This window comes from Centruroides vittatus, unplaced genomic scaffold (genome assembly GCF_030686945.1).
Source record: "Centruroides vittatus isolate TY-2023 unplaced genomic scaffold, ASM3068694v2 scaffold_861, whole genome shotgun sequence".
Classification (NCBI taxonomy): Eukaryota; Metazoa; Arthropoda; class Arachnida; order Scorpiones; family Buthidae; genus Centruroides; species Centruroides vittatus.
Window position 1 is genome coordinate 6,373,644 of NW_027122718.1, and position 25,942 is coordinate 6,399,585.

Genomic DNA, 25,942 nt, shown 5'->3' on the forward strand with positions numbered 1-25,942 from the left:
AAAATGAAGGAAGTGCAGGGTACGCGATAGACTTTTGACGGAACCGCATCCCTAAAGACGTGACGTCAGTCGAAGAGTCGAAGCGACGCGTCGCGGGCGTCGTCGACGGAGCGGAGAAGCGATTTTTTAAACGGGATCGACGGTCATGCGAAAGGTGAACTGTTTCGCGGCGCATTCCGCCTGTTCCGGAGACGCGCGAAGTGTCCTACGAGGATTCACTCGAGCTCTCGATCCGGTAGGTCTTTCTTTTTTCATCGTTTCCGCGGAAAGGAATTGACGGAAGTTGCACGACGCCTCCAATTATACAGAATCTTCCACCCACGCGCGAACTCGTCTCGGCATTTCGAGACGAGTTCGACCGTACAGGGAATATGTCCCTTTTAAAATAAAGATAAAAGAAGGTCCACTGGACCAAAATCATGACAACTTTCGCAAATTTGGAAGGAAAGAAAAAGTTTCTTTCCCCGTTCCGATGTAGGAAAACGGGAGTTTTTCCGGAAAGGCGGAATAGCAGTTTTTCGATTTAGGTTCCAATAATTCCTGGGCGGAGAAAATGACCGTCAAAAAACGCGATGAAATGAAATTCGGAACGAATTGAATGTATAAAGTTTGTTGTGTTTTTTCTCTATCAGGAAGGAAGTTCCGTCGTTAAATTCGGACCGATGTGCCTTAACCGACAGAAGATTAAAGTAAGTCTTCTTTACTATCTGATTAATTTATTACCTTATTGTCTTTATCCGACACGAACGCATTACGCATACGCCGTTGACAAACGCCTTTCTGTGTAAACTGTAAAGAAACTCCCTGAGACGTTCTCAGAAAAAGTTTCTTATAAACTTTATTGGTAAATGTTACCTATGGTTCCAAAATGGCGGCTCGTCTCTGATCCAAGGGAACAGAAGAAAGAAAACAGTGCGGACGCACGTTCTAACCTAACCTAACCTATTCTAATAAATTACCATAACTATTACCAACCAAATTATTAGAATAGGTTAGGTTAGGTTAGAACGTGCGTCCCCACTTTTCTTTCTTCTGTTCCCTTGGATCAGAGACGAGCCGCCATTTTGGAACCATAGGTAACATTAACCACTTTATTTAATCCATCAATTAAATCAACTTTAATCGGTTTAAAAAAAAGCCAAATAAATTACATTTTTCAATGGATCAAGAAAGAAAAAAATAATAATAAAACAAAACACCCAAACAAATACCTAAAATACAAGTGTATCATACCTTTGTGTTTTGGTTGTCGTTTCTCACATGTAAGTTGCGGATGTAGATCTTATAAATGGAAATTCCTCCTTTCTCCCTATTAAAGGACCATTCTTAAATTTGTTTTTTAAATTCCCGTTTTCCTCCACAAATTAAACTTTATTAAGACAAGTTTGAAAAGAAATGGAATTAATATCTTTTTGGTATTTCTTTAGGCGTTGCTAATTTTCCCCAAAGAAGATGCTCAAAGCGACGCGTTGAAATGGGCAGCGGAGAAACTTCAATACGAATGTTCTATGGTATACGATCCGGAAAAGGCGCTGGAAGAATACTTAAACCGTCGTCATCACTTAATATTTGTCGACAGCAGACAGTCCAGGTCTTACGACCCCGTCGCCTTGTGCGGGTACGTTTCAATTTTCTTGTCTTCTTTTACTGTCTTCGTTATAAAAATGTCGAGCGTCATTCTTTTTATCGTAGTGTCAACTACGAAGAGACATACTGTATATGAAAATAGTAAGAAGAAAAATTAATTCGCAGTACAGCGAATTATTTCTATATACGTATCTATATTCTATTAAAGAGGTTTTTAATTATTAACTCGTCTTTGGAAGTAATAATTACCTATATATGACGAAGCACGTGCTTGCTTTTAATAGTTTCGACATAGCATTGTCTATTTTAGTAACCTACGTATTCAACAATGCGTGACGAATATCTTTCCGATTACTTCTCGTATACGTTTTCTTGTGGCGAAATGACGCCAGCTTTTATGGGTCTTTAATATTATAAAAGCCCTTCTGTAGGTTATAACAAAATGCGAAACTTGACACATAGATCTGATTCTTGCATTCCAATATTCCCATCTTTACTTTGGATTAATTTAGATTTTAAGCTTAACAATACATTTTTTTAAACACGTGTAACAGTGATTTTGCTATAAAAATTAACGTAACTGTGTGACATTAATTTTGTATTGTTTAACTGCGAAACTATAGTTTTTAGAAAATGGGATTTGAATGGGAATTTTACATTCTGCATATGACCCAAATGGAATGTTTTGAATATAATAGGGATACTCTATTATTGAATTGATTTGAAACAACGTTGGTATAGAACCAACGTTGTTTCAAATCAAAGATACGTTGAAAATACCGTAAATGGTCTGTAATTGCGATTTAGAATTTAGATGCTGTTACACTAAAAATTCCGCTTTAATCGGCAACTACGAGTAGAATCCTCCATTTCTGCGCTAAATAGATTTATGGCTTATAATATAATAGTATTTTACATTCGGTTCGGCTCCCAGATTAGGCTACTTTTCTGCTTTTGTTTTATAGAAGTATATGATAAAACCTGAATAAACAGAATACGGCATCGGTATTCTGGTCGAAGAAACATAAGAAACGATCTTCTCTTCCTAAATCCGCCATTGTGATATCATCTGTGTGATTGAGGGCGCATTGGTTTTCGAAATTGTTCAATTGTCTACTTATTTATGCGTTCAAATCCATAGATTTGAACATTAGTGGGAACAAGATTTTAAAGGAACGGATAATATGTAGATTACCAGGAATTTTTGGATGATTTCACGCGAGAAGACGAGATTTCTTCAGGAACTATAGATAATCTATAAGGTCGACTCGACAAACAACAATAGAATTCTATCAGACAAGTCGAAATAACGCAATCGATAGTTTTACTTGGAAAATCGAACGAAACATTCCTTTTTACTTTTATTTGTTTTCGAAAATGTTTTACTGAAAGGGGGGGAAAAACCTATAAGTTCATATATTATTAACGAAGTGTCTGTTTCTCAAAATTCAGTCGCTAGGGCGAAATTTGACGACACTATCCTCTTAACGTGCGTGTTACTTACGTTTTTAAATTAATTTTGTTTTTGAGTATAAAGAATCACAATTGTTCTTCACATTTCTATGACGGGTGAACAGTCAGGTGCTCACTTTGCCTGATCGTGTGTTATTTGTTAAACTTTTCAATCTACAAAACGGCAATCTACATCTGTAATCACATTTATAATTGAAATAAAATTATTGCACTTTGTTTCTTAACTCTAGAAATTCATTAGAAAATGTACGTAATACACACATTAAGGAGACAGCAACGCCAAATTTTTCCCTAACGGTCGAATTTTAAAGTAAAATTTTCTTTCTGAAAATCGAAACCGAATACTCAGGACGTTATTTATACCAAATTTGGTTGAGATTTATCCAATATTTCTATCCACAGAGAATTCTAAACGTCTACTCTCTAATTATGATCACTCTCTGTGTATAAATACATACAGGGGCGTTAAGAGCTTGTATTAGACCTGTTTGCTTCTTAGTGGGCCCTTTTTGCCATCTTTGTTTTTTTTTTTTTACATAAATGAAATTCATAGTGTTTTCTTTTTAATAAAAAGTAGTCGACATCCGGATGGCCGGAAGTCAAGGTAGCAGTTATCACTCTGGGACGGGTCGAAAACACAAAAATTTTTCGAGGATGGACCATCCGGATATGTTGGGCCCCGACCCTCACCACCCGGCTTTCCCCTTTTGGTCTTGGCTCAACCCATAGATGGGCTTGATAAAAATGATCCCGTTAATGCCCAGGAAGGAAAAGGTGGAAAAAAATGAAAAGAGTCTTAAAAATTTTAACTTTTGTTAATAAAAATAACATTAATTTATAAGGGTAGTGGTATGAATCGCTACGCGCTCCCTAAGTTTTCTCCGGACTCGGAAGAAAATCCCCAACTTCACTTCTCCACGGACTTGTATACAAGGTATAGGCTATAGCCACTATACACATATATAACACATTGGAGACTGGAAACGTTTATTCTTGTGACACTAAAGTTCATTATTTCCACGAATAAAGAGATTTCCCGGTGCGTTTATACCAAAAAGATTTTTCGCATCGCTTATCAATCCCAATTGCCAATTGTTTAAATTAGATTTTGTGGTGGAACGTGGATGTCGATGACCGAATCCGTGCGTTTTAGTGTAAGGATACCGATTTAGTAATAGAAAAAAAAAACTGTACAAGTATTCTTGTCTTTATTAAACATTAATGATAAACAATTTGATTGACAAGTTATCTCCGGCTCTAATCGCCTCACTGAAATATTTCGTGAGAAAGATTCAGAAACAAGTCTCGAGAGGCGGGGATTTTTAATTCGTATATTGAAATAATATATGCGCGATACAAAGTATTATCTATGCAATATAAAAAATTCCAATGTATTTTTTAACAGATCATTAAGAGCCATCCGAGGAAGTCAATATACTTGCATAGTAGCCGTGGTGAAAAGAAAGTAAGTAATTATTTAAATCTTTTCAAATTAATCTTGTTTTATTATAAAGTTTGTTTTTTTTTTTAATCGAAAGCGTGTTCTTATTTTCTGACAGTTTATCGGAAAGATTTATATACACAACTGCAGTTCATTCACTTACAAAAATAGGTTCTTCGATATCTCTTTTTCGAAAGAAATGTTATAGCCTACGTGTCGCGATATTATCGTCTTAGGAAAAAATATTTATGATACTTAATTCTATATCGCATCATAATCGCCCGTGTCCAATCCGTTTCGTATCGTTACTTATACATAAATGATGTGCTTAAATGAATCGACTCGGATTTTATGCCATATTCCACAACCGTTTTTTCTTTCTCACGTTATGAAAAAGTGTATAAAATTTTATTTGTTACAATAGAATAAAATGACGTTTGGCGGGAAGCGCGAGATTATATCTAGGAGAGTGACTTAGAATTTGTTGCTGCTGCCATTGTGATTGACCCGATCAACCATCAGATGTTTTCTGCTCGAATCGTGGGTACACGTGATAATCTCTGAGACAGTAAGAGTAACCCCTCCTGGATGCGGGCCTTATACATCTTTTTCTTACATTGTTGCAAGCTTCAAGTTTTCCCAGTATCAACGTAATCCATAACCGCCAGTACACTAGGTACAGTATTTTTTCTTTAAGTTTATTAAGTAAACAACTTTTTCTTTTGGAACACATACGGTATTTCGAAATATATATACGATTAGATATAACGTGGGAAATACTTCCTTCCAACGAATACGAATGATGATAAACGAATTTAAATTAGAACGTACGGTGTATCGACTCCTGCCTCTTCCACACCTTAAAGGATATATAGGTTATACCCGGGATATAAACCTTCGTCATAATTATTTCCGTCTTGCATCTCGTCTAGTTCTTGCTCTCGTTTTCGTTCTTTTGTTAGTGATGAACTTTTTGGACTCAGGACACCTCGAAACGTCGAGAAATGGGCCAGATGGCCGAGCGGTGAAGGTGGAAATTTTCTCTGTTATATATAATATAACAGAACCGGGGAAAGTAAAAATTAATCTATATATTATCGCGATACGATAGATAAATTACAACTTTCGGTTTCTTGTCATTAGATAGATTATCGGAAGATATTTATGTCACGCGAAGTTCCGACATTCTTCTCTGGAGATAAATTATGGTTCGATTTATCTTGTCCGTAATAAAAAGAAAAATTAATTAATTAATTAATTATTTTTATCGTAGATAGTTATATAAAATGGAACAATATTTTATATTAATAAACACCGTTTCGTGGTCGTAAAAAGTGGAAAATACGTACAGTACGTTGAACGCAAACCATTCCAGTTATTCCAACTAAGGGGTTTTCCCTCTAAATTTAGAGTGAATGGAGATATTCAAGTGGAAAAATTGTTTAGGGGAAAATGTAAAGTCTGCCCTTATCGGTTAGTGGAGTTTCAGGACGAGTTGGAGCTTTATAAAGTTAAATGACTTACGCCTGTTCTCTCAGCAAGATCCAAAGCGGGTCGCTTCATCCGTGATATTTTGGCTCAATTATGCCCGCATCGCCTAATCCCTGAAGTGAAAATTTGTGTTTCTCTGGATTGTCAAAATACTAATATTTTTCCATATCCATTGCACTTGGATCAAAGCGATTTAGGTGGAATTCTGTTAGATTTAGGGAATTTCAGATCTGTTTAGTGGTTTTCACTACAGAAATTTGGCAATTTTGGTCCATTCCGTTTTCTTCTGGATTACGCGAGATTCTTTTTTAATGTAAATAGAACTATAAATTTTAAATTTTCTCCAAAACATTCCTCTAAAAAAGAAATGTCTCAGGTCATCATTGTACCGGTACACGGGGTTCCCTAATTCAAATTTGTCTGGGCTTCGTGAAAACTAAAGTGTCACTGTTTGTACCAAAACGTTATTTAATTAAAATTAAATTTTATATTTATTTAAAACTTATAAACTGTAGAGGATTAATTTTCTAAATTTCGTAAAGTAAATAGAAATGCAGTGTTAATTTATCTTCGATACGTCGAGTAAATATTAATAGCTGTTATTCTTATTCGCATTGTCAAATCGATACGAATGATTTATATACTCTGATAGCAAAACTTTACGTGAAAGATCAACTTTTTTAGGTTTTATACAGATTTATATCAGTTTAGTGAATTTTAAACTTGTCTTTTTTGGAATTAATACTACGAAAATTATTACTTTTTAACTTCTAAAAGAGTTTGCTTCTACAATCACAAATGATAATTCTAATACACATCGTATCTCAGATATTAATTATTTAATTGGGCTGCAATTTGAAACAATTGTAGACCTATAAATTCCCACTGTCAGAACAGTTAGATAGATGGGTTAATGTTACCTATGGTTCCAAGATGGCGACTCGTCTCTGATTCCAGCAAATAGAAGGGGGGGACGCACGTTCTAACCTAACCTATTCTAATAATTTACCATAATTATTACCAACAAAATTATTAGAATAGGTTAGGTTAGGTTAGAACGTGCGTCCCTACTGTTTCCTTGCTGGAATTAGACGAGCCACCATCTTGGAACATTAACCGGTAGATGAAAGACGAGACCAGATATGGAAACCTTAGGGGCAGGAGACTCTTATTAACTATATAAAAACTTCCAATACAAACCGAAAGTCATGTTCTTTCAATTCAAAAATTTTCAAAGGTTTTATACACAGAAAAATTTTGTCCATGTCAGTGTGATAGTCACGCGAGTGTACGATAGTCCACGAGAGGCAGTACACACACAAAAAAATAAATAACAACAATTATTTATTTTTTTTTCACGTGATTAACAATATACAGGATTCTTTCGGATTCCACCTCTTAATGTTATACAATATCCAAAACCGGGGCGAGGAATCGAGCGAATACAGATCAAAGGCACGCGCTGGCGACAAATAAGAAAAGACGGACTTGTAATCTTACGACTAACTTACACTAAATTATAAACTAAAAAGAAAAGCAAGAATAGAAAGAAGTTTTAGTATCATAGAGGAGGTTATAAGGAATGCCCGGGTTCTCTGGTATTGACGCTCTTCTGGTGGGGAACCACTCTAAATCGTTTCTCCGTGATCTTTTTCGGATTTCTTCGAAGATTCTCCTTATACAAGGGACGTTGTCTCTCTCACTTTACTTTAGGGTTCTTTCTCTTTCCGTAGGCCACCTTCGTCTCCCTTTGTCCTTCTAGACGACGAGCAGGAGCGTAACTTTCGCACGTCTACCTTCGCCGAGAGTCCGACCCAAGAATGAACCTTTTTATCCTTCTCAGGGACTTCACTTCCCATTGTTAACGTGATTTGTGGAAAGGGTTACCCCACCCACAGCAAGGAATGTTAATAGAAAATTCGAGAAACAAAATGAAAAACAAAGAAGAAAGTAAACTTATATCTTATATACACATTAATACTTGGGAGTAGCCAAGAAGGGGTAGGCCCGCCCCCTAGTTAACCCGGTGCCACTCCCCAGAAAAACACGATTCAAAACTATTAAATCCAATCAATCGATCAATTATATTTAAGTCACAACCAAGCAAGCATAAATACATTGAAAGCATAAACAAGTAATTTAATAGTGAACTGCCGCGCCATCTAGATTTGGTTGCAGTCGTAAGATCGTAGCGTTTATTAATTTAAAACAAAATAATTATTCGCCCATTTAACAAAATGAATAAATTTTGTTCTTGAATATTAAGTATATTAGGATCAATTTTAAACGACAGTTTTCTACATCGTAACACTTGAGTATGTCAAGCGACCCTGATGAGCATGTGTCAATCATACCAAAAAGCGCTAAAATAGCAGCACTCCTGCGCACACACACTTGCTCCATCTGACGGATTCGAACCGTGGCACGCTCAGACGCGTGCGAACCTGAATGAACCGGTTGGCTTTATACTACGTAGTAGAGTACCTAGATATCAGAGTAGCGACATACGAGTCATCGCCGCCATGTTCTGTCGACTGTCATCACGTGGTCTATGGGTTTGCATTATAAAATGACGATTTTTTTTAGTTTAATAAACATTTTATTCGTAAAAATGCTTTATTGGAAGCTGAAGCGATGGTCATGAAAAACATGATTCAATTAAAAAATGTTGAGATGAATGCTGAAAGTTTGAGAAACCACATTAAAAAAGAGTACTGCCCTGATTTATATAAACTTTTTCAAGCAGCAATAGTACTCCCAGTGAGCTCCGTCGGCTATGAGCGAAGTTTTTCTGCTATGAGGAGGATAAAAACGTGGTTTAGAAGCACAAATCCTTCAAGAAAGATTCTCTCACATGTCATTGCTCAACATAGAGAATGCTATTGTCAAGGAAAAAATTACAGCCGAAAAAGTGTTGAGCCGATTTGCAAAAAGAAATAGAAAGCTGAAGCTAATTTAATTGGGTGTAGTGTACCCGCTGTCTAGATCTATATTAAAAACGGTGAACCATATTAAAGAATGGTAAAAAAAATAATTGTTTGGTTAATTTTTGTTTAAGGCATTGCTAGAGTTTGATATTAATGTTACGAGAACGTTTGATTAAAGGAAGTTTCATATTATATGTGGGCTAAGTTATTGTTGATTCTTATGGAAATTCCATTTTAATGAACAATAGTTTGAAATAATTCAATTTTGTGTCAGGCTGGCCTCTACTAGACCCCCCCCATAACAAAACCCTGGCTATGCGACTGCATTAATATGGCGTATTGCCACAAAAGCAAATAGGCAAGCTTGCTTTTTTATTTTGCTGCATTGGAGTGTATGTATATATATCACATATACTAATTTTGGAGTGTATGTTGTATATATATATTGGATACACATACACTCCAAATATATATACACTCCAAACTTCCAAAATATATATATATATATATATTCAGAGTATAAAACTTCTAAGTGCATAAAGTTGCCTGGCGTAGACCACTCTGAGACCACCGCCACTACCATCAATCAATTTATCTCATTGAGTTATGTAATATGTAAAAATATCTTTGGCTACCCTTTGCTTGACTATACCTTCTGTGACTGTAACTATATGCCAGCATAAGTAAAGAAGGCTATTATATATCTTTGTAAACTCTCATAAGAGATTACTGTAAAAATCTATACTTCTTAGAGATCTTAATTTCAGTTAAATGTATTTATTGTCCAATATTTATTTCAGTTTTAAGTTTATGTTTGCAAAAAGATATTGTTTATTAATAATAATATTTAATCTTAAATGATAATTTTATTTATAAAAATAATAGATAATTTCTTATTGTATTTATTTTCAGAAAATATTTAAAATACACATTTAAATTATGATTTAAAAATGCGATAATCTTCAACTGATTTGAATTCCATCAGAATCTAATAATATTGTGCAGATGGCACTGGGTTTGATTCAGCTGTATCTGAATCATATTCACATATGATATGAAATTTATTTTAAAAATTTAGTAGAAAAAGCGCAACAAAAACTGTTGCGCTTTTTCTACTAGAGTGATGATTGACATTCCTGTTCTGTCTATTCACATCACTGCCCAATACAATATGCAACTGTTGTGAATGACTGACTATTCATGTGATTCATATAATTGACTCATATAATTGACCATAACATATGTAATTGAATATATATTATATATCAGTTATCAATTAATTATTAGTTATTCAGTATATATAATTGAAAAAATAGTACTGAGCTAATTCTGCAATAAATATAAGAATTATAGATGTATTTTATAAATATAGGCTGTATATATATAAGAATTAATTCAGTATTATTTGTTAAAAGTCTGTTTGGATCATTTTTTACCAGTATCAGAATTTTATGATAATTTTGAAACAAAATATTGATGAGAATTTTTTAAATATTCAAATATGAATTAATTATAATTTTAATAAGTTGGAGTAATATTTTGATACTAGTACTGCCGATAGAGAAGATGGTTCCATAATGCCACTTATCCGAGCTGGTTTTAACAGGGTAAAGAAATAATAATATTATTTCAATTTTAAATTAATTCTTATTAATTGTTTTTAAATATTTTCAATTGGACATTTAAATTCATTTTTGTAGCTTATCTTTTGTTAACATTTTTTGTAACTACATTTTCGTTTTTTAATTATAGTGGCTTCTTGAAAGTTGCAATCTTGGGTTCTGTTTAAATGAGCTTATACAATTAGAACATAATGAGATTGTCATGCAGTTGAAATTGAGAGCAGCTCAAGCACTTTTTACTGCCTTAGATAATTGTCGAGATGGAATAATCATTACTAGTGCCAATCATGATGTACAGGTAAATATTTAATTTTAATATATATATTTAACTTATCAAATATCTATGCATTTGCTTTTTAATTCAATGTTGATCTAAAGCAGTAGAAAATTTCTGCATAATTGATTTTACTGGAATGAATTACTATTGTTAGTGACATTATCATTGCAGATAGCTAATATTTTCTGAAAGAAAAATATTTATGGCTATTTTTCACCAGAAATACTGTACTGGCAGATAACATAAAAAGTGTCAATAACCAGCAGTTGCTCACTAAAAACAATACATTCAGTCACCATATATGTGTTACAGCAGTAATTTGTTTAGAATAAGAGCACTGATAATAGTTATCATTACAGTAGAGAGTCGTTTATCCGAATCAATTGGGGACTGGGGTTGTTCGGATAACCGATTATGTACAAAAAAATATATTAATCTGTCCGATGTTGAAATTTTTCTCCATTGCGTGTCGCTTTGTGTTGAATTTTTGTCGATTTTAAGCCGAACGAAAATTTTTATAATAATAATCGTGGCTATTGTATCGTTAAAAATTATTTCTTTATTTTGTACAAACAAATAAATATATTGAAAAATATAAAAACATAAAAATTATACTTTAGAAGTAAATCTAGTATCAAAAAAGTTTGATTCGGCACGACACAGTCCGACTGGAAAGCGTTCGGATAACCGGTGTTTGGATAAACGACACTCTACTGTAATTCTATCTTCGGTACAGGTATACCTCCAGTTACGTGATTCTCGATTATACATCATTTGTCAAAAAAGTATATGGAAAAATAAAAATCAAGTTTAAGTCATTTTATTCGACTTTACATCCGTCTGCCACAAATATTGAATCTTTTAATGCTTTTCTAGTGATATCACTAGAAAAGCATTAAAAGCACATAAAATCATATTAAAATATGTACATTTATAGTAAATGTTAATATAATCATCATAAATCCTAGAGAATAAAACATGAAAACATCTATGTTTCTGTGTTGTCTTATTTAGCGGCCTTTAAGTGCTCATTATTGGCGTTTTCCACGGTAGTTCCAATATCTACCATTTGGCATCATTGTCAGAGCCACTCGATATTGGTAAATTTAACATAAATTAGTTTATTTTCTACTATTGCAAAATAATTTTAATAACTGTATTTGTTATTTAACCTTAAAAAATCATCTTATTTTATAATGTCTTAGAGAAACCACATTCACAAATAAAGAGTCTGCGATGTACTGTAAACATCACCAAATTGTAAAAGTGTACATTTACAAGTATGTACTGTACGTACGTGTATTTGTAAATTTAGATTACTTTTTTCTGTACTATATTAAAAACTAAACTTTATTTGTTTGTAAGTTAAAATAGATTCTTATTAATCGTATATTATTAAAAATGCATTTATAAATAAAATACAGAACTAGGAATGGTAATTTGTGGTTTAGCCTAGTGACAAGTAAATTCGACTTACGTCGCCTCCCTGGAACCAATTAACGACGTAAGGTGAGGTATACCTGTAATATTTTTCAAAATTACTAATTTTGATATGATTATGAAATTGAAAGTAAGATAAAACATTTGCTGATAAATAATAGCACCTTAACAGTGAAACATTTATGTTCAAAACAAATGTTTCCAATTTGTTTAACAAGTTATTCTCTGGTTACATTTAAGAATATAATAAAAGAATAATTTAAGAAATTTGAATGGAAAGTTTGAAAAATGGAGCAAATTATAAATGAAACATTTACAACTGATAAAAGTATAAAGAATTATAATAAATACTTACTTGGTACTTGATACTTATTAACTAGGATGATCTCCTAGTTAATAAGTATTAATGATACTTATTAACTAGGAGAGTACAGTCAGGGCATTGTTGTGATGCTGTAGGATAACTTACACCATATTCACCATATCAAATATTCAGAATTTAAATGTGAAAACATTTTAAAAACCATTTGAAAATAATTTACAGTATGTCATTTTCATCATCAGTTCTCTTATATAAAATGAGTGGTTGCAGATGATTTGCAATGTTTTATAACTTTAAATCCTGAAAATTGACATATTAACAAATTATTTCAAATGATATTTTTACTAGGATAAATTTAAACATTTATTAAAATAGCAAAAATTCAGAAAAAATGTAATAAAATTAATTCAAAAATTAGACATTCCTTTTGTTGAGGGCTTAATTGATCTAAAGCATTCTAAAGATTCATTCTATTTCACACTTACATTAACATTGCATTTTTAACTTTTGTTTTCGACAGAATACAAATAAAGTGTTTTTTTCTAATTGGTTCACGATGATATTTTATGTTCCGAGTAAATATTTACATTTTTTACCATTTTATAATTCTCCAATTGTTTGATCTCTTACAAAAGTCTTTGCTTTGTTACAAAAGATTTAGGTTTCCTTTTCATGGATGTTCACAAAGCTCTTTAATGTTCATATTATTCTCTAGTGTACTGATTTTATGTTTTATAATTCTAATAGTATAACTTTAAGTATATTGGAGTTATTGCTTTGAATGAAATAAAATAAAATTTACATTTCTTGTTTAATTTCAAACTTTATTTATTTTTGTTTTTTAGTTTTTAAACCGATCTTCAGAAAAGTTATTAGGATTTACTGCAGATGAAATAATTGGTAAAAGTACTCAGGAAATATACAAATCAGACTCTACAAAAGCAGATGTTATTGAAAACATTAATATGCAAATAATGAAAGGAAAAGTAAGAATTTTAATGTTTTAATATTAAAACTGTTTATCATTTTATTTTATTTCATTTTCATTTTATAAAAGGAATGGGAAGGAAAATTATTACATAAAAGGAAATCTGGAGAAAATATGCCATTATGGAGCCGAATTTCACCGGTAGAAATAACTACTGGGTTGGTAATTTTATAAATTATATATATATATAACATTAATATGATATTAAAAATTTTCTTCATATAATTATTATGAAAAATTATATGAAAAACTTTATTTAATAAAATGTCAGTAAAATTAGTTAGCTTTGAATCTGATACGGTGAGATAAGATGAAGAGTTTTATAGCTTTTGTTAAGAGAGATAAGTATGTAAGTTAAGAGATCATGGAAGGATAATATGGTTCAAACATATCTAAAGATTTGCTTCTGTGGAAGGAATACAGAATATGGAGATAGAGTTGCTGTCCATAAATTATATCCACACTTTTCTTGAAATTTTTACTTTTCCTCTCCATTGTCCCAGTTTATCCACGTTTCTATATACCTCTCCCCTCTTCGGACATCCAACAAAACTCGATCCCCCCAAAATTTTTACCACTTTATGAATAATAAAATGTATAAACTATAAAATTTTATGAAATAAAATGGACATCCATTGAAGTTAAAACCCCCCTTGTCTAACTTTGTCCAACTTGTCATAACCCCCTCCCACCCTTCCAGTATGGATGCCATTTATGGATAGACCCCATAATGTTTATTATAAAAAGCTGTTATTTTAGCTCATATACTAAAATAAGAATTTGTAAATTTGAATTAAATTTTCTGTAAATTTATTTACTGCCATGTAATCTATCTTTTTATAGTCTGTTGATTAGAGAAAATTATTTACTCTGGAGAAGAAATCTTGATATTTCACCGATATAAATGATTTAAATTTTTCTGCCAATAATCAAGTTTTCTCTTAGAAAGTTGTATAATTTTATCATCAAATTTTTATCTAAATAAACAAATGGATCATGACTTGCTATGATGTCTCAATAATATGCTTGCTGCATATATGAGGAAAACATTTTAAATTTGTACTCAAGATATGATATTAGTTTCATGATAGTTTTGACAAAGTTTACAGAAGTAGATTTAGATATATAGTTACTTTTTCTGCCCTAGGAACACTAAAAGGGTTCAAAATAACAGCGCACAGTGACATTTTTTTGATTCCTTTTAGTGTTCCTAGGGAAGTGATGTCTGTGACCTTATTTAGTTCATGCTTGATGACAGAATTTCCCTTATGTTATGTTTTTAAATATTTTGGCAAATGGCATATTTTAAACTTACTTCATTAAAATTTAAAATTTAAACTTTAAAAAAAGATAGCTGCATTGTGTCACTTCTACAATGATTAAAAACAAAAAATTTTTTTATAGTGACCATTTGATGTTCTATTATCCAATCAGAAGTAATGATCTAATGAACCTGTTATTTAAAATGTATTATTGCACATCAATTACGCTTTAACGGGTAGTATAGACTACTTATTTGTTTGTAGAAACATTATCTATTCTTCTTGAATTTCTTGAAATCTGCACTCTTCTCAATTCTTCAATCTCTAATTTCTCATCATGCTTGGTTTGGGATTTCTAGTATTTTATATTCAATAAAATTGCTATTTGTTATATATTATATTTCTTTTGTATCTTTTGCATACGTAATTTTATAATTATTTTTCATAAATAAAAACTCACATATTCATATGCACATTTCTTTAGTTTTTTAGATCATATCGTGTATGTGAAAGAATATCCCTATATTTTCGATAAATCTCTTGCATCTGATTCAGGTTTGTTTATCTTATTTACTTTCAAATGTAATTACTTTATGCTATTGAGAGAATTTTGTATTAATAATGTTTAAAAATTAAAAATGTTAGTGCAATAAATTAAATTTAAAAATGAATTTATAAATTTGTCTGAAAATAAATATGTAATATTTGGCAAATACAATTTTTTATATCAGTTTTGAAAATTTACACTGAAATAGTATAATGTTTTATTTGTGAAATAAAGAATATAAAAATTCTCTTTTATAAAAATAAAAATAATAAAAAAACCCAGGCTGGAATGTATTAGAAAAATTACAAAATTAAAGGCTAAACTCAAAGTACATTTTGATGTTTTCTATACATCCATTCACAAATGTAGAACTGTTTGTACAGTTGTGAATGGAAGTGTAGAAAGAGAAGAACCTCAAATAAAAGTTGGCTTCACTAGTGTTAATTATATTCTAATGATTGTGAATGGATACGTAGAAAACTTCAAAATGTGTTTTGCATTTAGTCTCCAATTTTGTAATTTTTCTAATATAAAAATTCTTTTTTTATTTGTGTGTTATGTCTATAGACTTGGGCACATTTTAATTTTCAAGTAATGTAGATTTTTATTTATATTTTAATCTATTAATTCCATAAATTTCTTCTCTTGAACAAGATCATTACAAGTATTCATTGACTATATTTGTTATTCAATGAATGAGATTGTTATAAGAATAATCACTGTTCATATTATTTATATCTCAATTTACAAGTTCAAATTATTGCATATTATTATTTTATCAAATAACTATCTTTATTAAAGTGTTATTATAATGGATTCTTAATATTTTAAGTGATTCTTTTAGTATTTCTATTATAATAGCATAAAAAAGTGTTTTTTTTCAACCTCTGATGGTTCATAAAACAAAGACAAGTGTAAATAACAAAATCAATTTATTACCAAAAGTTAGGTAAAAACATGGTTACTTTTTGACATAATCACCGTAAAGATTGAGGCATTTATCTATCTGTGCATGAGCTTTGTAATCCCTTCTTCATAGAATGTTGCCACCAGTGACTTGAGATGGGTCTTAACATTGTTTTGAAGATCGTCATTAGTCTTGAACCTCTGCTCTCCTAGCCACGTTTTCAGTTCAGGAAAGAGGTGGAAGTCTTCATACATTAAAGGTGTGAAGACTTTCACCTTTCATATTTCCATCCAGCTTGGAACTTTTTAAACACCCAGTGAATGAGGCTCTTGTGATGTTCTTTCCCAAACTCCATCTCGTTGAGTTGGTTTCTGTACATATCACAATTCGATATAGCTGATCTAGGTTCGTTGGAAAACACACGTCCACACTCAAGTTATACAATATTTACAGTTTATTTAAAAATCAAATATGTAGAGTGTACAAGTTCAAAAACGTAGTATATACAGGATAACAAAATGTGCCTCACATACTAGATTGGCTTCCGGGAACTATTAAACTCTGGAGAGGCCTCAGTCAGCTTTTGGAGTTGGCTCAACTGCATGGTCTGTCCAGTCTCTGCACTTACCCGTTCCTGAGATGTTTACCAGAGAAGTACGCTCTCTAAGCTCAGCAGGCTTCCTAAGTGCATGAGACTACCATGTTACCAGTCTCTTGCTCCCTTCTCCCTTCTCTCTCTCATTTGCTCTGCAATTTAAGGTTTTTTTTTGGACAGAAACTTCTGACCAATCACAAACCATTCTTTCGTGAACCGCTTACACTTAGGTCCGCTGTTATCCGACAAGGGTGGAGCTTACATTAACTTCTGCCACTTGTTTACATTTAGTAGTTTTTTATATGGCAAGCGGTCTATCATCTGACCACAGGTGGGTCCAATTGACAAAGTCGGCGCTTCCTTTGTTTTCCCTCTCTGCTAAAAGGCCAATACTTTACACAGTGTATCACCCTGATTTAGCACTGAGTGACTTCCACCTCTTTCCTGAACTGAAAACGTGGCTAGGCGAGCAGAAGTTTGAGACTAATGATGATCTTCAAAACAATGTTAAGGCCCATCTCAAGTCATTGGTGGCAACATTCTATGAAGAGGGGATTGCAAAAGCTCGTCCACAGATATGACAAATACCCCAATCTTCACGGTGATTATGTCGAAAAGTAACCATGATTTTACCTAACTTTTTGTAATAAATTTATTTTGTTATTTACATTTGTCTTTGTTTTATGGACCATCAGAGTTTGGAAAAAAACAGCCTATGTATTATATTTTGGAATCACATGTTTGTTAATTTTTAATATAATGTATAGATATCGCATAGATTATTATGATTTTCTGAATTAACATAAGTTAAAAATTGGCTGATAGTTTTAAAATATAAATATATATACAGTAGAGCATCGATTATCCGACTCAATTGGGGACTGGGGTTGGTCGGATAATGAAAAGTCGGATAACCGAAAAGTATGAAAAAATACATTATTAGTATAGTGTATTAGGCCTGGTTTAAATACTAGCCTCCCTTTCACGATCGAGCCAGTGCTGCCATAAAACATGCAAAAATTTAACAAAAATAATATTAAAGTAGCCAAGACATAACCAAATATTGTAACGCCACATCACTAGCGGACAATCACCAGTGGACATCACCAGCTAAAATCATAGCTATCCTGAAACCTGGAAAACCTAATGATAGACCAGAGAGCTATCGACCTATCTCACTCTTGAGTGTGATGTATAAGCTTTTAGAGAGACTTCTTTACAACAGATTGAGCAATACAATTTTTGAGAATATTCCGGTTGAACAGGCTGGTTTTCAACTGAATAGGAGCTGTACAGACCAGGTACTAGCCTTTACTACTTTTGTAGAGGCTGGATATCAAAGGCAATTAAAAACATCTGCGGTATACATCGATCTTACTGCAGCATATGATACTGTCTGGCGGCATGGCTTAATCTATAAGCTGCTCCGAGTGATACCCTGTTTAAAAATAGTTAAAATAATTGATGAGATGTTAAGTAACCGACCCTTTCAAGTTGTCATGGGAAATTCAAGAAGTAGGATAAGAAAACTAAATAATGGCCTACCTCAGGGTTCTGTCCTGGCACCACTGCTCTTTAGTCTTTACATAGCTGATTTGCCTCAAACGAAGGCAAGGAAATTTGGATATGCAAACGACTGGGTGATTGCCACGAGACATAAAGACCTTGCAATTACTGAAAAGATCCTGACGGAGGACTTATCAATCTTAGGACAATATTTTCGCCAGTGGAGACTTCAATTGAGTAAGACAAAAACTGAAGCTACATGCTTTCACCTTAATAACAAGCTGGCAAATGAAGAATTAAAGATTTATTTTGACAATAATTTACTGAAATATAATAAGAACCCGAAATATCTTGGTGTCACTCTGGATAGAACTTTATCCTTTAAAACACATCTGATGAATTTGGCTGCCAAGGTTAATACCAGAAACAACATCCTCCAAAGGTTATGTGGAACCACATGGGGTTCTTCGCCGTCCACCTTACGGATCACTGCTCTTGGCTTGGTTTTCTCTGCAGCGGAATACTGTGCACCGGTATGGATGAACAGTACTCACATTAATAAACTGGATGCCAACTAAATACTACCCTACGTATCATAACAGGTACTCTCAAATCAACTCCTGTTTATTGGTTACCTATTCTGAGCCATATCCCTTCATCTGCACTCCGAAGGGATAGCACTCTGCTCAGGGAATATAGAAAAATATTGTCTAATCCACAACTCCCGATCCATCAGGATATTGATGACCTCAGCATAAACTGGCTTAAATCAAGACACCCCCCCCCTATTAAGAGCTAAATCCCTGCATTTCAATAATTTCAACCTCACTGAATCTTGGAAAAGACTCTGGGCTGATGTCTCTCCGGTGGACAGCCGACAACTTCCTTGTATCACAAAGCGACCACCTGGATTGAGTTATCCAGAAATCTTTGGAGTGTGTTAAATAGGATTTGGACCAAACATGGGTTGTGCAGAGACAGCCTTTTTAGGTGGGGAAAAGTTGCATCCCCGCAGTGTGACTGTGGTGCTGAAAGACAGACTATACACCATATCTTGGAAGATTGTCCAGTAAGATCTTTTCCGGGACAACTGAGTGACTTCCTGATTGTGACTGAAAGTGCTTTAAACTATATTTCTAACTTAGATTTACATTTATGATTTGTGTTCTTTCATTTTTGATTTGTTCATTTTATGAATAGTTGTGTAGCCATATGCTAAATAAAACTAGCGGACATTTGAATTTGCCGACTAGAACGCGGTCGGTTAACCGGGGGTCAGATAATCGATGCTCTACTGTATTCATATATTGAAGATACAAAATTGTCTTTATCTTTCGTTGTTTACCATTACCAGTGACAATCTGAAAACAATTTTTTCTTATGGAGATGCTTTTTATTGCAGAGGTACAGTTTCAAATAAAGAGCCATCTTCTTAAGTAAAAATTATTTTCAAATTATTGTTGGTTGGTGAGTGTGAATAATGGAAGATGATAATGATTTTGTATCTTCTATATATATATATATTTATTTATAATGTAATAAGAGTTTAATTTTATTAGTTTAATTTACTTAATTTTTTAATATATAGTTATACATAGTTATACTAATTTTTATTTTTTAGATACTGTATTTCCTCAATTAAGCCCTGGGATTCAATAAACCCCAGGAATAAAGGTTCTGTTAAAATTAAACTCTAATCTCAAATAAACCTTGGGTTGAAATTGTGGGAAATATGTTGAAGAACTGAACTGTACAGGGTGGTATAGTTTAAAGTGACAGTTACAGACTAAATAAAAATTCTATTTCTTTAAATTGTCTACAGTCACACAGCATTTTCTGCGGTGTGACTATAGACAATTTCAGTCAAAGCATCTGAGATGATTTCTGATCTCAGAGTTTCAGGTCCTGAACAAGGAGGTATGAGCATTTCTCTTTTGAATCTGTGAAATGATTTTTGAGTTTGGCTTTTAGAGTATTGTACGTATCAATCAAGAGAGAACATAGATCAGTGTTGTCTACCCGTGTAAGAATGTCTATTTCAAGGATATCCATGTCTTAATGCAAATGTGTTCAGTCTGTAGATATGCTAGGGATTGTGAATTGTGATTTGAGCTGCAAAACCATAGTACTGGTTTTATTTTTCCAGATTGGAGGGATCAAAAGGCAGTGTGATGGATTTTGTTGTTGGTTGAATGAAGGTCTTGTGTGTTTTGAGAAAGTATTGTGAACGTTCCTACTTGTGAAAGCAATTTGGGATCGCCAGTTCTAGCAAAGCAAAAGTCATTGTGTTCAAAGTTTGGATCAGTAATTATTGTGGTCATCCTCTCAATAATTTTAGCTAGTATCTTTGTAGTTCAAGAGGCAGTGATGGAATGCCAAAAATTACATCTGGTCTGGAACCAATTACACTACTCACTGAAAAAAAAAAAAAAAAAAAAACCAGTCAAGTCAAGTATAGACAACAGATAGACTCTATGAAACATGCTATTATTATTCAGTGCACCAAGAGAAGATGGTCTTTGTCTAAAGAATATTACAACTAAACAATCATCAATAACACGTTACTTTCATGAGTTTTAATGAGACAGTTTCAATTACTTTGTATTAGTTTTCTGTGAATTAATATTCTGTCCTCTGGCATCATATATTATTTAACATTCTTATTTTAGTCACTGATTATCTTCTATTTATATTTATTTGTTATGAATATTCTTGGCACTAAAGACAAGATTACCTTTTATGAGATAACTCATAGTGTCTGTTAAGAGATTGCCAACTACAACTATAACTTATATTTAGCAGCCAACATGTTAATAATTTAAATAAGATGAATATGAATGCTATCCATTTTCTGGAAAATTTTAAAATATAAATTTAAGCAGTTGTGTAAGTACATATTGCAATATTAAATGAAAATTTTATACTGGAATAGGAATTGTATCCCTAATAAAAATATACCTTTAAATATTGAAAAATTTTAAATATTTGCATCTTTATCTACAATTTCGTGAATTTTTCTTTCTAGAAATGCTTCCATTTTCATGTGCTGCTGTAAAAACATTAAGAAAGGCATCTTGTGATGTTCGTTCACTCTGCAGTGAAGGTATTATATGTGGACAAATTATTTTGTTTCATTTATGACATCTGTGTAATTCACTACAGAATTAGCAAGTATGAATTATAAAAACTTGTTCTTATTTTTATAATTTTTTTGGCATTTTATAGTTATGATTAAATCAAAGAAGAATTCAGTAACAAATAAATTTTGTAATGAATCAAATTTTAATTCTTTCAAGTAGAAATGTAAAATACTTTTAAAATTTAAATACAAAAATTGAAATGTTTAAATAGTAAAAATTTATTAAAACAAGTTCATATTATCATGATTTGTTTTTATTATATTATTTTTGCTAATAGGAATTTTTATTTTATAATTTTCTTTATATATTAATACAAAAATATATTTTTATTACAAATTTTATTTTGTATTGTTTTTAGTGATGATGATAACTATAAATTAAAACTTTGCAAAGTGTTTATTAGTGACTGAAAGAATTTAATGCAAGCATTTACAGATCTTTAATCGATTAAATTAAATATAATAAACTTAAGAATGTGTTAGTTTTTGATCTGGAGTTTCTGTGATTCTGTGATAATTAGATATTATTTTCTTCGAAGATCTATCATACAATGGAAAACTACTTTTTAAAAAAGAGTCATGTTTTTGTTTTCAACAGACATACATTTTGGGCTATGACCCTCATCAGTCTGTTCTAGAAAACAGTACATTGATGTCTGCATAAAGTAAATAAATATATAAAAAAAACATAATACAGTAATTCTTAAAAAACTAAATACGTCACTTACTTGGTTGATGTTTACAATATTTTTAATGAAAAAGAAGTGTACATTACGAACTTAAGCATCTTATTTTATATGAAGAAAATTATTTACATTTTAACGTAATGAAAATTAGTTTTCTTGTTACAATAACATTAATTAAACAATGAAACGTCTGAAGGTTTACCAATAGTTAAACTTTGTGATTAAATAATAAAAGAATATCAATGTAATAACCTTAACTAAGTTTTTATTTGATAATTTGAATCTATTATAATAGTATGATTAAATTTTTAATGATTAATTTCTGGTTATTACAGATAACCAATAATGAGTTATGAATTAATATGAATTTCTATTTTGATTATTATTTCTTGTTTGATATAACCAAAAATTTATTATTAAAATTTAAAGTGATAAAAACTTAAACAATTCATTGTTTGCAATACTTTTGTTAGACTTGAAATAAAATTAATGTTTTATTTATCTTAAACAAAATGTTATTTTGCATAAGTTTCATATCTGATTTAAAAATAGGAACTCTATTAAGGATGTAAGCATCTATCCAGGTGCAGACATAGACTCAGATTAAAACTTCTTACTGCAAAAGTCAAAATGAGTTTCAAGAAGATCACAAAGAGGAAAAATACAACCAAGAAATGGGATTTAGAAAATTTGAAAAAGAATAGTGAAATGTTTAAATTAGTATCTGAACAAAAATTCAAAGAAATAGATGAAGGGGATGCTGAAGGATGAAATAAATTGTGGATATCAATGAAGGAAAAGATTTGTGCCACAGCAGAGGAATGGGTAGGAAAGAAAAAAGGTCAAGGAAGTCATAAACTCTGTGTTACAGAGGAAATGGTAAATAAAATGAATGAAAGAAGGTGGAAGAATGTGAACTCTGAAGAAGGAAGATGAAAATACAGAGAATTGAACAATAAGTTAAGAAGGGTGATTGAGCAAGTCAAAAAAGAGTAGCTTGAAAGAGAATGTGAACAAATTGAAAGTCTGAAGAGGTCAAAAAGATTTGAACTGATGTATGATAAAGTTAAGAATGCGTTGTGGTTCAGAAGGACTAAGAGAGTAATTAAAAGTGACAAAAATGGAGATTATAAGGAGAAGATCTTACACAGATGACACAAATACATAAGTGAAGTTGATAAAGATGAAAAAGGAGCTCCAATCTTGATGCAAGAAGTTATGAGTACAGTAGAAGGATTAAGAAACAGAAAATCAGAAGGTATTGATAACCTCCCTATAGAATTTATTAAGAATATGGGTGAAAATGGAATTAAGAAAATTGTCAGGCTTTGCAATGTGATACAGGCACGTGGCCTGATGACTTTCTTAAGAATATTTTAATTTCCATTCCAAAGAAAGATAAAACAACCAAATGTGAAGATTATAGAACAATTAGTCTGATCTCCCATACCTCAAAAATCCTTTTAAGAATATTAGAGAAATGCATTTATGGAAAACAGAAACCATTCATAAGGGAAGAACAGTTTGGGTTCAGAAAGGGAAAAGGCACTAGAGAAGCGATAGGAGTGCTGAGGACCATAGGAGAACAATACATTGCAAAAGGAAAGGGAATGCTGGTCTGTTTTATAGATCTTGAGAAGGCACCTGACAAAATTGACTGAAAAAGGTTAAGAGGAAGAAAGGAATAGATTGGAAGGATGGGAGATTAATACTAAACTTGTACAAATATCAGTAGTTAAAGTAGATGGTCAATACAGTGAGGAAATCAAGATTGAAAGGGGTGTTACCTATTACCACATCTTTTCAACATGTACTTGGAAGAAATGATTTTGGAAGAAATGATTATGGAATATCTAGAGGAAGAGGAAGGTATTAAAATTGGGGGATGGCTGATTCAATACCTAAGGTATGCTGATGATATGGCAATTCTGGCATAGAGCAAGGGTAAATGAGAAAGATCTCGATTGGAGAAGGTGTTCGGCCTTCAAAATGAAAATTAATATTAACAAAACCAAAGTGCTATGGATTGGAGAAAGAGAAAGAAAGGTCAACATCCATATAAATGGTGACAAAGTGGAACAAGTGAATGGGTGTAGATACCTGGGTGCCTGGCTTGACTCTGAGTGCAGAAGTGGAAAAGAAATCAAGAGAAGAATGGCGAAAGAGGCATTTAGCAAAATAAAAACAACTTTGTGTGAACCTCTGAAATTACAATTGAGAAAAGGGCTGGTCAAATGCTACATCTGGAGTGTTTTCCTCTACAGTGCTGAAACTTGGATTTTGAGATAATACAACATCAGGAGAATAGAGGTCCTAGAGATGTGGCAGTGGAGAAGACAGAAAGTTATATGGACTGATAAAATGAGAAATGAGGAAGTCCTAAGAATAGTGGGTGAAAAAAAGGAGCATATTAGAGACAATAAAGAGGCAAAAAGCTAATTGTATGGGACACATGATTCAAGAGGAAGGCTTATGGAAGGAATGATTGCAGGCAAAAAGAAATGAGGGAGGAGAAGAAGAATTAAAATGATGAATGACTTAAAAGAGAGTAGTTATAAGGAGCTAAAGATGAGTGCAGGATAGACTAGCATGGAAAAAGAGGTGGTGCTCACTGGACCTACTATAACTAGCAGAAAACTAAAGAAGAAGATATGATTTGAAAAGATTTATGGCTACTACTTTTCTGAATTTAATTTATAGTTTGATCCAGTTTTGATATAACTGATAATCAAGGTTTGATAATCAAGAAATATACAAAGTTGTGCCTTACGTCTTTTCCTGCCCCCCTGTTGCCACGTGGTGGGTCCGACTCGGTGGAGAGGAGTTGTGTAAATCTGGGTGTGTAACTTAGGGTGAGAGATTTATTGGAGTGTGTGTCTTGAGGAGAAGTTAGAGTGGAAGTGGAGAGAGAAGGAAGAATCAGTAGGGAAGAGTGTGGTGTGTGAAAATGCGTGAAAAAATAGTCGAGAAGCCGGAAAGTAAAGACTGTGCAACCAGGTCAGCGGGAAGATTTCGTTTTCGAACTGTTCCCTGTTCAATAAGAAGTAAAAGAAGAGGTACACTTTAAACTCATTGTCGGTATGTTTTATGTCTGTGCGTTATGGGAATTCTGTAGCATATTATTGTCGGGAGAATTGTGTGTTAAAGCTATTTGGTAGATTGGATTGTCGGGCTCTGTACGTTCCTGTGTGTTTCCCTGGATGTATTGTATGTTCCAAGGAAAATTAAAGGGTTATCTTGTTAATTTGGATAGTTGTCTTTGTCTAGTCCCTATTGAGATAAACGGATTCCCCCTTCTAAGCGTCTGCTCTATCAAGCATGCTTGTTATCAATTTGTCCCATTGAAGAAATCACTAAAGTTCTCCGTGTCGACTCGTTCGTACTTTATATAATCTCACAAAGTAATACAAAAATTGCTAAACCTGTGTTTAATCACATTACTGATTTTTATATGGGTGAACTTAGTTTTTCAGCATTAACTGTTTAACCTCTGATCAAAACTAGGACATAAAATTTTGCACTTGCACATAGTTTGGATATGCTAAATAATATATCAAAAATTTATTCAAATGTAATATGTAATTCAGACATTTCAGTAGTTTCCTGGTTAATGTTTATAAAAATGAAAAGTATATACAAACCAGAGTACAGCAAGACCTCACTTAACATTATCAAGAGGTTCTTGAAACTGTGACATTAAGTGAAATAAGATATAATAAAATTAATTTTACC

The 25,942-nt window shown here is 32.3% G+C and overlaps 1 protein-coding gene across 1 annotated transcript in view; it reads left to right on the plus strand.

Annotated features, from left to right (window-relative positions):
• The window catches only part of LOC136990107 (high affinity cAMP-specific and IBMX-insensitive 3',5'-cyclic phosphodiesterase 8B-like), a 78,205-nt gene that overhangs the window by 18,415 nt on the left and 33,848 nt on the right, over positions 1 to 25,942 (plus strand). The window contains 9 exon segments of the mRNA XM_067288463.1: positions 633 to 689; positions 1,428 to 1,618; positions 4,466 to 4,525; positions 10,469 to 10,526; positions 10,672 to 10,839; positions 13,426 to 13,566; positions 13,638 to 13,726; positions 15,315 to 15,385; positions 21,411 to 21,488. Of these exon segments, the coding sequence (XP_067144564.1) occupies positions 633 to 689; positions 1,428 to 1,618; positions 4,466 to 4,525; positions 10,469 to 10,526; positions 10,672 to 10,839; positions 13,426 to 13,566; positions 13,638 to 13,726; positions 15,315 to 15,385; positions 21,411 to 21,488 (913 nt within the window).